Below are 14,281 nucleotides of genomic sequence, written 5' to 3'. Positions count from 1 at the left end.
CCGCTATTTGCTTAAAACCCGGTGACAGGCTAGCGACGTAGATCTACGTCACTCTGCCTGGCCGGGGCTGACTGCCGCAGTAAATATACTGTGCGCAGTCGGCAAGCGGTTAACTTCCTGTTTTTTTGGGCTTTCTGGATTGGAAGAAAATTAAAATTTCCCCAACATTTTAACCCTTTTCTTTACTAGAGGGAGTGTTTTTATTGCAGACTATACCCACCTTGGGAAGATTTTCACCATCCCCTTTTCTTGCAGCCATCAAATAGGCAAGAAGTGAGGAGAAACCTCCTTGAGTGGCATTAAAATCAAGTCAATAGAGATTTTAATTCTTCCTCACTCACAAATAAAATTTTGGATGAAGCTGGACTGCTAAGAAAGTCTCATTTAGCTTATGTAAGAATCTGAATATTCTTTTGATAAGTTATAAACATGCATGTTTACTTATGAAGGATTATACTTCTCCTATAATAAAGTTATATTTTAATCACTTTACCACCGGAGGATTTTCCTGCTTTACGTCCAGGCCACTTTTTGCAACTTGGCACTGCGAGACTTTAACTGACAATTGCACGGTCATGCAACACCGTACCCAAACAAAATTTACGTCCTTTTTTTCCCACAAACAGAGCTTCCTTTTGGTGGTATTTGATCACCTCTGCACTTTTCATTTTTTGCGATATTAATAAAAAAAGAGCAAAAATTTTGCGAAAAAATTGACATTTTATACTTTGACAGTTAAAAAATATCCAATATATTCAATTTTTGTCATATATTTAGGCAAAAATGTATTTAGCTACATGTCTTTGACGAATAAATTCTCAATGAGCGTATTTTTAACCGCTTTAAGACTGGAAGATTGTACCCCATCCCTGACCAGGCTATATTTTGCGATTCGGCACTGCGTTATTTTAACGGACAATTGCACGGTCGTGCGACACTGTACCCAAATTATATGTATGTCTTTTTTTCCCCACAAATAGAGCTTTCTTTTGGTGGTATTTGATCACCTGTGCGATTTTTAATTTTTGAAAAAAAGAGCGACAATTGAGGGGACAGCAAATTTACACTGTTATACAAGCTGTACACTCACTACTTTACATTGTAGCAAAGTGTCATTTCTTCAGTGTTGTCACATGAAAAGATATAATAAAATATTTACAGAAATGTGAGGGGTGTACTCACTTTTGTGAGATACTGTATATTCCACACGGCACAGTCTGGCAGGTGACACATGTATTTCCTTTCCTTTTTTCCCATTTCCTTTCTCCTTTTTTTCCCCTTTCCTCATCTTTCTACCTCTTTAATGGACAGTGAATTAGCACATCACCTTTAGTGAGCTGGCCCAAGCAGCAGTAAAGCCAACCTAGGGAGTAGAATAGCGATCTTTCTGACTATCAGTGTCACAAGAATGGCTGGCCAAATTTACATCAATGTGGTTTAGACATATATTTAGTAGTCTGACTGATGTGTCATTTTATAGGAAAAGAAAAATTCAGTTTAAAAATTTCTCACCAAGTTTGTACGTATGTCAAGTTGTAGAGGCAGACAACAAGGGCTGCTAAAATGTTAAAGGGTGCATTCAGTCGGATTGCCAATAGGTCTCTTCTGAGAAATACTTAGTTTCTAACGAAGACTTCTCCAGAAAAGCCCTGGCTGGAAAGAGTTATCATTTTCACTCATCAGTCCAAAATACCAGGACAAAATTGTAGCATTAGCATGTGCTGTCCAAATGCCAAGTTGCTTATTAGAAAGATCTGGTCTCTAATAAGGCATTTCACAAATGAAATCATTCAGAATTTCCACTGACAGCCAAGAACATCGTTATCTTGGAGATTCTTTAAGGTCATTATGAGCAGTCACCTTCCTGCTATTGGGAACAATAGTGATCACCCAGGAAAATTCAAGCTAACCAACATGGGGTTGGTATGTCACCACAAATATAAAGATATATTAAACTTTTTTGTGAAGGTTGTGGTTGCCTTGTATTTAAGGTGTTCAGAATTTTGACTTTTCTTATTTCTATATGTTTAGGCTGCTCCCATAGAAGGAATCCCTCTGAGATGAGGGCCCCCTCTGTATGTTGGTGTGTGGAAGTAAGAAAGAATGAGTATTCTGAGACGGACTAACATTGTGTCACATTGCCAGACTGTTGATTACACTATTCCACTGTCCTCCATTATTCAACAGTTTGTAAATAGCTATACAGATTGAGCTCAGACACATAGTAATCATTAGCTGCATTCCAATCTTCAAAGTCCTAAACTATGGGGTCTTTAACCACTTGCCGGCTGCCGCACGACTATTTATGTCGGCAGTCAGCCCCTCACAGGCAGAGCGACGTAGGGATACGTCGCTAGCCTATGAGGGTCTAGGGAGCGTGCGCGCGCCCCCAGAGGCGCGCTCCCGCGCGGTCACAGACCCCCCCCCCCCCGCGCGCGTGACCGGCGGACCCGATGTCCGCCGGTCACTCGGCGATCGTCGGTGCAGAGGGAGAAAGGCAGGCGGCTGATGTAAACAAGCCACCTGTCATTCTCCCCTGTGTAGAAACAGTGATCATACGGTTCTACTATGTAGGACCGTTGATCATTGTTCCTACACCTCAAGCCACAGCCAATCACAGTTAGAATCACGCCCCTAGGGACACACATAACCCCTCCCTCTCAAAAAAAGTTAACCCCTTCACTGCCAGTGTAATTTTACAGTAACAGTGCATATGTATAGCACTGATTACTGTAGTAATGTCACTGGTAACCCCAAAAGTGTCAAAAATGTCAGTCAAGGGTACGATCTGTCCGCCGCAATGTCGCAGTACAGCAAAAAAAAAAAATCGCTGATCGCCGCCATTACGCGTTAAAAAAAAAAACAACAAAAATGACAAAAATCTTTCCCTTAGTTAGTAAACACAATAACTTTTGCGCAAACCAATCAAAATATGCTTTTTGCGTTTTTTTTTTAACAAACATATGTAGCATAAAACAAAGTTAAAAAATTTTGATTTTTACATTTTTTTGGGGAATTTCAAAAAAATGTGAAAAATATTGTTATTTTTGCAAAATTGACGCTCTTTTTTTGTTTATAGCGCATGATCAAAAAATCGCACAGGTGATCAAATACCACCAAAATAAAGCTCTGCTTATGGGAAAAAAAGGATGTCAATTTAATTTGGGTACAGCGTCGCACGACCGCGCAATTGTCTGTTAAAATCATGCAGGGCCGAATCGCAAAATAGGCCCTGGTCAGGAAGGGGGTAAAATCTTCCGGGGCTTAAGTGGTTAAAAGGCATTGACATGTGTCATGTCATTTCAAAGAAATAATACCAGATATGGATTATTACATTTCTCATTCCTTATTCCTCGGTGCCCTTACACATCAACATACAGATATAATGATTGATTCCCTCACAGAACTGTCTTGAGGCAGAGGAAAGTGGTCAACCTGAAGAATTGTCACCCTTTTTTGGTACATAAGGTATTCTCCCGTATGACTCACTCTAATGTAAACCTGCAAATAAGTGGAAGAGGAGTTTGTGCGGTTGGGATACACACATTTACTACTCAGTATGGGGAAGACAAGGTGGCTAAAGGTACAAGTGTATTTTAGAAATTAAAAAGCCAGCAAAGCTCTGTCAATACTTATCATCAACACCCACCTTCTATTCACTGTTAGGGAGTGGCATCATTCATTTACTAACACCAGAAGCTGTTTTTGTTCATTTGTTGCTTAGGATGGATACCATGTGAAAATATCATCACACAGCAACCAAAACGCTTTTCTTTTCCTATATGACTGCTATTCCTGTGTTTGCAGTTATTAAACGCCCTCTTTATGGACCATGACTTCAAAAGAAGTGCAGCTATTGTGGTTGCAAAGAAGCTTCAGACTGGGTGCCAACCAGCCTTGAAGACCAGCAATGGTTGTGCTGAGTATTTACTGGCAGCACAGCAATATAGGGTAAAATATGTTAAATATAGCCTTATATTCCTTGTTTACCTTCTCCCATTTTGTTAAGATGGTCCTTCATGGTATTTTATTTTTTTGCCTATTGGTTATGCTTTAGTTTAGTTATAAAGTTGAGTACTTTAAATGAGTGGAGAAAAAAATTAGAAACAAAAAATAAATTGAGATATTTTTAGTTTTTAGATTTATTTCCACCATACAGATTTCACATTCATTTATAACATTGCTGAGCCAGCCAGGCCAAAAAGTCTTACTCAGTATAACCTCACGTCAGTGGGTTTGTTCTGATCTAAACACACAAACAATGTGGAATAAGTGAACCTTTGCGTGTACTGGAAAGCTGAATTCCCACCTGCCATACATTAGAGAAGGGGCTGCTGGCTTCAGGCTAAACAATTCTATATATAGAATTTCTGAGCAAAATCTCTATTCTCAAAGGACAAAACATCATACGCCACAACTCAGGAATTTTCACAGGTTACTGAGGGGCAATTCTGATTTAAAACCACTCAAAGAAATGAGTCTGTTCATGGGTTTATAGCTGCTAAAAATAACCACTCATCTCACTCATCTGTACAACCGGGTTCTGTACAGCCAAAAAAACAAAGTGTAGATGCACTGCTGTGATACAAATGTGCATGTCAGCAAAACTAGAAAGCCCTATCTTCTATCATGTGTAGACTATTCCTTTTTTAATTACGTTTCATATTTTCTACACGTCTATGTTATCATGATGCCCACTCTATATGAGTTCACTGGTATACAGAATCTTGGAATTATTCTTGGTAACACTTATAGAACCACTGGTAGAAGATGAAGAGCCCCCTAGTGCAGCTACTGCAGCTGCAACGAAGTTGCAGACTGGGTGCCAACCAGCCATGCAGACCAGTGGTTGTTGTGCAGAATATTTACTGGCAGCACAGCAATATAGGGTAAATAAATGTTAAATATAGCATTATACAGTACGCTGGTGGTTTGTGAGCTCTAGAGCAAATGTAGTGGTATGTCTAGAGGCAGCTCTCTTGGGGTCACTTACAGAGGCCCAACGGCCTACCCATGCCTTCCACTCCCCACTAGAGTGATGTTGAGGGTGTGGAAAGCTGCTAGAGCATGTTTCATTAAACCTGATAATGAGTCACCCTACCAACCTTCATGGGGTAATCAAGGTCTGGGCCAGATTTGGCATCCAAAAATTGAGGGATGTTATGCCTTCTGGAACCCTTCTACCATTTGGGGAACTATCAGCTCAACTTAGACTACCCCCCACTGGATGTATTTCAGATATTTCCAACTACAACATGCTCTCAATTCCCAGACCCTCCCATGATTGAGACGGAACCAATTGAGGATATTCTGGCCTTGGAGTCATTGACTAAACCCCTGTCTACACTTTATTTGGCTCTCCTCAGAACAGAGTCACCCAAGATGGATAGGCTTTTGGGAACAATGGCATACTGATATCCCTGCACTAGATAGGGAAGGCCGGGAGGACTGTTTCGAAGGCAACTTTAAGCTGATGATCGCCTCCAGAGATATACAAATTCAGACAAAATTCCTACACAGAGTATATTGTACACTACAGAGGTTTCACAGAATCTATCTACAAAGGTCCCCTGTGTGCTCTCAATGCCATATGGCAGAGGGGACTTATTTCTTATGTTTTGGACATGTCCTTGGGAGGCACAGTTTTAAAAGGCAGTATTTGATCTCATCAATACCCGTATACAGCTGTCTCTCCCTTGTATCCCTGAACTGGAACTGCTGGACATCCATGATGATAAGCAAAGACCCAGATATACCAAACTATTGATATCATATTCGTTGTACTACGCAAACAAGGAAATACTCTTTAAATGGGTTTCCCCTTTCCCCACACACGATATCCTCTTATGAATCAATCATAAACGGGTTTCTGCAGATGTACAAACTGACATATGTCAATAGAAATATGAAAAAAGTTGGCATCCATGGTTGGATTGTTAATTTTTTTTTCCTGACAGACTTCCATGGCAGCATACGTTTGGGTATCTCCGCCCTCGCTCCTACATCATAGAACCCCACTCCTAAAATTTTTAGGCTGAGACAGAGGCCACGTTCCTTTGTTGTCCTCCTTACTCATAAGGACCATTTTGTATGAAGTTTTCTACCTTTTGGAAGACGTGGCGACTGGGGTCTCACACGGGACAGCCGTGCGGATATTGGGAGTGTCCTGTGGTGTCCAGGTAGGTGTTTCAGGTAGTCACTAAATGCCCGGCTAACAGCAGGGTGGTAAATGGCATACATGAGCAGAAGATTGACACCTGTTATAATGCCAATGCCGAGCAGTTGCGCTAGGTCGGATGCCCTGCTAAAAGAGGATGACCTCTAAAGTTTGCTCAGCATGACGGTGTGCTCTTCTGTTCCTGGGATACGGGTCGCCCTACAGATGCATCGATTGCTCTGTGGACGAGGTCCAGGATACGTGAGTTTGTTTGGCTTGAGGTCAGCAAAAGGGACCAGATGCCATTCGGGCTGCTAGGGAGTAACTCTACTTGTGTTAGAAAAGTAAAATAAATAAGTAATAACCAAAATGAAAACCTATGGAGATGTCTATGTTTTAATGTGTACTGTAGCATTTTTATCAAAGTTTGGTGCAGTTGCTTTCTGTCCTGAACAGATATCTGTTTGTTTTAGCAAGGTTTTTCTTTCTGTATTGGAAGCTCTGTCTAACAAAATCATCTGTGTAGAGAAGTCTGCCTGTGGTAGTATTCATTTAGCAGTGGTTAACCCCTTAAGAGTTTTCTCTCACCTAGCAAACAAACAACTGCTACTTTGTGTCTCTGAACAGCTTAGAAAACTTCAGCAGCTGCAGTTTGTATTGGGAAGGTTATTTAATAAATGACTGCATGGCTTGAGTAGCAATTGTACATGTTATAATATTTATTTTCTTAACAATGTGGAATTCTCTCTTAAACTTACTGAGATTTGTTTATTTCTGCAACAAGTCCTCTGCAGCCTTATACATCTATGCCTTGTCTGCGCTATGCAGGTAATTGCTGGAGGGGGGCAGTGTCTTCCTTACTGATACTGTTCCAGGATTGTCAGCTCTTCTGCAGGTCTCTTAAGGCTAGTGTATGAAAAGCTGACTAATGGACACTTGCTATTAAGCGTCTCCAGATCTACATGTATTATGCACACTGTAAACTGGGTCTTTGCTGCTCATGCCTTGGCTGGTAAAACCCTGTTTGAATTTCCTGCCTTGTTCAGGCATCCAGGGAGCAAGATGACAGTGACCATCAGGTTGCCACGGGTACTCAAGACAGTCTAAAGGAGTCTGTTACAACTCTCCTGTGCAAAGATTCTCTACTCTGACAATGTAAAGCTTAGCCAATTTAAAGAGGTTGTAAACCGAAAATTTTTTTTTTCTTTTCATCCTGAAAGAGAAAGACATAATGAGCTAGTATGCATCGCATACTAGCTCATTATCAAATACTTACCTTAGAACGAGCCCCCGCTGTGCCGCTCTCTTACCTCTATGACGGGCGACATGTCCAGTCGCCCGTCTTCCGGGATCACGGCATCCGGCCATCTGATTGGCCGGAGCCGCGGTGACGTCACTCCCGCGCACGCGCGGGAGCCGACGGTCACGGCATGGGGCTCTGAAGGAACGGCACGAGCGGTTTTACACACAATTTAAACAAATCTAGTTTCAGGAATGTTATGTTTCTGTATAAACTGGATAAATCTTCATGTATGTATTCAGAGAATCAAAAATTGTGCAGTGCACAAATATGCCACTTCCTCTGGTTTTCAAACCAAGGCACCAGCCGCTACTCCAAGTGCTCCCCAGATCACATACATTGATATATACGTTACACAATTTTGAGGCTTATTAGCCTTTTTTATACGCTAAATTTAACTAAAGGTAAAAAGGTATTTTTAACGCTTAAAGTGTAACTTCACCCAAAAGTGGAAATCCACCCAAAAGGGAACACTTTAAGTCCTCCTCCGCTGCCATTTTTGGAATGTAGTTATTTTTGTGGGGGAGAGGGTACCTAGTTTTGACAGGTACCCACACCCACTTCCACTCAGATCGCCTAGTTCTCCTCCTCCCCTCCCTCCGTGGAGTTTTCTGGGATATGTCACAGGTAAATCCAATAAACCATGATTTTCTGTTATCACAGCCTATTTGTTAAAATCTTTTTAAATACAAAATGTTATGTTTAATTTGGATAACACAGGGAAGAGATGACACCACTGTCAGGTTTTTATTGATTTATCCCCTCTCTATTTGTCCTGATAACCATTGTCAAAAATGGTGGAAAATCCAAAATGTTACGGTTGTCAGGAATAGGGGGTGAGGAAAACTCTTTGAATGGGGACAATTGCCTAAAGAGGATTACCTGTCACTTCAAGTCATTTACACTCAAATAGAAGAAAACCTTCCCAATAGGACACAGACAGTAAAAACAGAACTTACAAGGGCATTTAACCATTCCCTACCCTACCAGTCCAAAATAAGTTGGGTTCAGTTACCATTACACTAAACTCTGGTTAACAACATTCTATTTGAGTATGTATTCTTAACTCCAAAAAGTCCCTTCTATTGCTCTCATCCTTCTCCAAATTTCTGTTTTTGGTGCTATGCAACTTCCTGTTAGATGGTGGCTACATTCGTTGTCCATGGTCCCACTATATGCAGGAACATAGCCATCCTCTCTTTCTCACTTACTAAATGGAGTATGGACTAAGGACTATGGGATGTGTAGTGTGCATAGAGCAGTGTACAGTATATTACCACTCTAACACGCACTGCCCTTCCAAACAAACAGAAATGAGGAGAAAAGGAGAGTTTCAGGATTTAATGGAAGACATTACAAAGAGGCAGAAAAACACAGAAAGAAATAATTTCATGAAAAATAAATGGCAGGGCAATTAGAAGTGGATGTGCATGGATTATTTTTGATGAATAAGGATATCGTTTAGTGTTTGTTTAAGTATGTGCATCCCTTACACCGCATTCCCCTACAACATTACTGTGCAAACAAACACTGGTTCTATCGGTGTCATAGTGGACTATTTAGATTTCTTGTCAGTGAATAATGGAGCATGTGGTTCTTTCAAAAATCAATAAACAAAAGAACTGGAGGAACTTGGTGAAAGTGAACAGCATGTTGACTCCTTTGTTTACAGGCAAGATTTACACACCAATACTGAATACAGAGACATTAACAATTAATGAAGGCTTCATTCCTACAAATGTGCCCTAGGCCCTTAAGGTTGTGTTGGGTTCAGAATTGATGACAATATGTAACTCAGTTTTAACGAGAGACTTTCTTAATTTTGATTAAGGATGAAAAGCTGAGATACCGATGTGACAGCGTCTGGCAGACCATTACAGATGACTAGATAATTTTTCACACAAAAGTCATAATTCTGTTGGGAACAGACCATTCTGATCTGTCAAATGCACCAAAACCTCTAATACTAAACCTTTTGTTACTAATAACAGAATTCTAATTCCTATTGCATCACATTTTTCAAAAATATCCTGCCTGAACTTAGTTATATTTTCTCTGGTTAATGACCTTCAAATATCATCTTTATTGTTCTAGTTGGCTTCGGCTCTCGATATCCGTGGGCTTTTTGCCCCTCCTGCCTTTGCCCTATGTGGATGGGCATGGAGTCATGGGTGTGATTGTTTATCGGATCTCCTGGCCCTCCGACATCATTGCCTAACATCATTTGCAGTTTGGTGAGCATAATATTATATTTATAAACTCTATGTTTTGATGATATCAAATGTAACTGTAAAAGCAGTTTTTGTGATACATATTATATGTACATAAAAATGTTTGTATTTGTGTAAACTAATAATATGTTTCTTCTTTGTGATAGTCTATCTGGGGCTCATTGTGGTCTTTGAGAAAGCCCGTTTAAGGGCGAAACGCGTCAGACCCGTCCCGTGGTTGAGACTACTGTGAAGATGTTGTGAATGTTAAGATGATGATTTTTTTCTCCTTTTAAATGGTTTTTAACAATCTAATAAAGTTTATTTTTGGTTTTGTAAAAATATTTGGTCAATATTTGACTTTGTGCTCACCTGTCAGGAGTCCCCCTCAACATATCCATTTACTCTTTTACTTGGAATAACCCGTATCTTGCCACTTTTGGTGTCTAGATTCGGGCTCTCCAGTTTCTTTTATTCAATTTCTCTTTAGGATTGGAGGACTCCTGACTTTCGTGTATGCATCCATGTAGGCATCTATCTTGTTATAATACTATTGTTCTAGTTATTACTAAGGTCTCCATACAAAGGGTATGAACTCCTGGCATAAGTGATAATATGCCTGGTTACCTGCACCTTCATTGTTTCATGGCACGTGGACCATGATCATTGAGTTGTATTGTATCTCTGTGAGAATGAAATTTGTAACATTTGCTGAAAGAACGGCTATTTTCATATCCTTCTGACAGTGCAGAGTTCAATTAAAGCTCTCCGATACTGCGGCAATATTCACGCATATGAAAAAAAGTTCTGGGGCTTTTGTACAAAGAAGCATCATCATTCCTGTGTGCCTCAGACAGCAAAGGCTCTAAATATGGCCCTACTATAGTTTAATGACTTTTCTGTTAACCATCTAGTCATTACTACATGATGTTCTTATTGTTATCTTCGGGACTTAAGCTGGCCAAACACATTTCTTTTATCTTTCTTATCAGAGTTTCTTTCTGAGTTCTTACCTGCTGGGGGCCAAGCCTTAATATATCCGGTACAGTGGACCACGGAATACTGCGCTTCACCTTCTTTCACTGGTCCCAGGCCATTCCTAAAATGGATGGCAGAGAGATATGTACAAAGAAATATAAAATGTCTTTACAAACATCATGGAAGGAAAACAAACACACAGAGTGCAGCTAAAAAAGGAATGGCTCCATGCCATGAAATTACAATTATGCATAATGCATTATGAGGTGCAGCTCAGAAGTGTATGTATAATAACTATAAGGCACCTTTCACACATACAGTCTCCGTTCATATAATCAGTTCAGTCACGCCAAAATGGATGAAGTATTCATCAGTTTTTCATCCATTTGTCATCTGTTTTTCATCCATTTTTCATCCGTTTTTTTTTTTTTTACATCCACTGCCAATGCCTAAATGGATGAAAAATTTACCATTTACCAATTTGTTTTTTTAATGGAAGAAAAATAGAGCTTTTATCCGTTCAAAAAACAGATATTGACGGAAGCGGATGAAAACAGATGTAAACTGATAATCACCCATTGGCATCCGTTTTTCCAAAGGAATGCATTGATGTCCATTTTTCATCCGTCAACGGATGGATGAAAAACGGGCAAACGATCCGTATGTGTGAAAGGGGCCTAACGGGGTTGATTTACTAAAACTTGAGAGTGCAAAATCTGGTGTAGCTCTGCATGATAGCCAATTAGCTTCTTAGTTAAGCTTGCTCAATTAAGCCTTTGACAAAAAAAAAAAAAAGAAAGTGATTGGTTTCTTTGCAGAGCTGCACCAAATTTTGCACTCTCCAGCTCTACAGAAGTCCTCATCTCACAGTCACCTCCATGGTACATTTGTAATAATTCCTCTCTTACACTTTTGTGACTTGCTGTCTCTGCTACCCATCAACAAATATCACTAACAAATCTCTCAAGCAAAAGCGGAGGTCAAATATACAATTCCTCAATTCCAAAATAGTTGGGACGCTGCTAAAAACTACATCAAAACAGATTGTAATAATTTGCAAATTTAATGAACCCATATTTATTTCACAATAGAACAAAGGAAAATATCAAATGTTTAAAGTGAGTACATTTTCCATTTTAAGAAAAAATAAGATAAATTAAACATTTTTTTGGTAGCAATATCTCTCAAAAAAGTTACGACAAGGCAACAAAAAACTGGCAAAGTACAACCCCAAATTCAAAAAAGGTGGGATAGGTCCATGTTTGCCATGGCGTAGCATCTCCTCTTCTTTTTACAACACTTTGTAAATGTCTGGGAGAGGAATGTTGTCCCATTCTTGCCTGAGCATATGCTGCTCTAAAACTTGGAAATATCTTTCAGCATTGATTGTGCCTTTCCATATGTGCATGCCATACCATCAGAGATGCAGGCTTTTGAACCAAGCCCTGATAATAAGCCATAAGATCCCTCTCCTGTTTAGTCTAGAGCAGTGGTCCTCAACTCCGGTCCTCAGGGCCCACTAACAGGCCAGATTTTAAGTAATACCTTGGGGAGATGCAGACTAGAGTACTGCAATCACTGAGCAGCAAATGAGATCACCTGGGATGTATTTAACCACTTCCCGCCCGCCCTATTGCAAAATGACGGCGGGAATGTGGTTGAGTTATCCTGACCGGACGTCATATGACGGCGGCCAGGATAACAAGCTGCTGCGCGCTCCTGAGAGCGCGCACCGCAGCGATCGGGCATGTAATGTGTCCCTCGGACACAGCGCATACCCGATCAGGGTAAACAGCCAATAAAATTGGCTGTTTACCACGTGATCGGCTGTGTCCAATCACAGCCGGTCACAATAACATTGCAGGAGCCGGCGGTTAGGATGACAGGCTGCTGCGCGCTCCCGAGAGCGCGCACCGCAGCGATCGGGCATGTAATGTGTCCCTCGGACACAGCGCATACCCGATCAGGGTAAACAGCCAATAAAATTGGCTGTTTACCACGTGATCGGCTGTGTCCAATCACAGCCGGTCACAACAATAACAATGGAAAGCTGATAGTACTGATCTAAGCTGTTCTCCTCACACACACCGATCGTGTGAGGAGAATAGCAGAGATCAGTGATCAGTGAGTACATTTACTGTGTAATTGTAGTAAAAAGTGCACTACACAGCCCCCCCCCCCCCCAATAAAGAGGACCTGTCACCAGTGTCACTCACAGCCCATCTGGATCTGTCAGAACATCTGGATCTGTGGATCTGTCATCATATCTGGAACATCTAAAAACCCGCCAGTACCCATCAGTACCACCAGTACCCGCCAGTACCCACCAGTACCCACCAGTACCCACCAGTACCCGCCAGTACCCGCCAGTACCGCCAATACCGCCAGTACCCACCAGTACCGCCAATACCGCCAATACCGTCAATACCCACCAGTACCGCCAATACCCACCAGTACCGCCAATACCCACCAGTACTGTCAGTACCGCCAGGACCCATCAGTACCAATCAGTACCGCCAGTACCAATCAGTACCGCCAGTACCAATCAGTACCGCCAGTATGGCCAAAAGGTTTTTCACAGCACAGGAGGCATTTGAAATGATAGCCGAGTCAGGTGATGAGAGCGCCGGGGAGCTCGCATCATCCGATACTGGTTCGGAATATGAGCCAGTGGAGGATAGTGGATCGGACCTTGAATCCGAGGAGGAAACAGTCCGTCCTCCTAAAAGGATAAGGAGAGTAAGCCCAGAACACTTTCCGTCATCTAGCAGCACCAACACCGCCGCAGCTAGACCCCAAGAAGAGGAGCCCAGTACCAGCACTGGAATAACTAGTGCAACCCGAAGAAGCCGGGCCCAAACCCACCTTCCCGATGCCCTGGCAAACCCCGTATGGTTGCCTGCCAGCTCAGGAACAGCGATAATCCCCCCTTTCACCGCACAGCCAGGTGTGCAGCCCAACACTTCAAATTTTTCGCTATTGGATTATTTTTATTTGTTTTTTCCCCAAGACTTGCTGGAGTACATTGTGGACCAAACCAACATTTACGCAGGTCAATTTATTGCCTCCAACCCCGATTCTTCCTATGCCCGCCCGTTCAATTGGCGCCGTCTTACAGTGGACGAATTCAAAATATTTTTGGGACTTACACTCAACATGGGGCTTTCTAAGAAGAATGAAGTCCATGCCTATTGGTCCAGCCACCCCATCCACCACATGCCTCTTTTTTCCGCTGTCATGTCAAGATCAAGGTATGACATGATCATGCGCTTCCTCCATTTTAGTGACAATTCACAGTGCCCTCCCCGAGATCATCCCAACCACGACAAATTATATAAATTGCGCCCCCTAATAAATTATTTTTTACAAAAATTTGCTGAAGTGTATGTCCCAGACAAAAACATCTGTGTGGATGAATCCCTGATCCATTATACTGGCCGGCTGCACTTCAAGCAATATATCCCAAATAAGAGAGCCAGGTATGGGGTGAAGATGAACAAATTATGCGAGAGAGCCACTGGGTATGTCTACGCCTTTCGTGTCTATGAAGGCAAAGACTCCCAGCTCCAGCCCCCCGAATGCCCAACATACATCGGAACCAGTGGGAAAATTGTCTGGGACCTGGCATACCCCCTG

At 41.6% G+C, this 14,281-nt stretch overlaps 1 protein-coding gene across 2 annotated transcripts in view; it reads right to left on the bottom strand.

Moving 5' to 3' along the window:
* Nucleotides 1-14,281, bottom strand: part of ARNT2 (aryl hydrocarbon receptor nuclear translocator 2) — a 228,672-nt gene that overhangs the window by 62,873 nt on the left and 151,518 nt on the right. For both annotated transcript variants that reach the window (XM_082253227.1, XM_082253228.1), the window contains one exon: nucleotides 10,681-10,766. In XM_082253227.1, coding sequence (XP_082109353.1) covers nucleotides 10,681-10,766 — 86 coding nt within the window. The remainder of the gene's footprint in view (nucleotides 1-10,680; nucleotides 10,767-14,281) is intronic.

The sequence above is a fragment of the Pelophylax lessonae genome, assembly GCF_965119305.1.
Source record: "Pelophylax lessonae genome assembly, chromosome: 4".
Lineage (NCBI taxonomy): Eukaryota > Metazoa > Chordata > Amphibia > Anura > Ranidae > Pelophylax > Pelophylax lessonae.
Note: the sequence above shows the minus strand (reverse complement) of the source record. Positions and strands in the feature narration are given on the sequence as shown.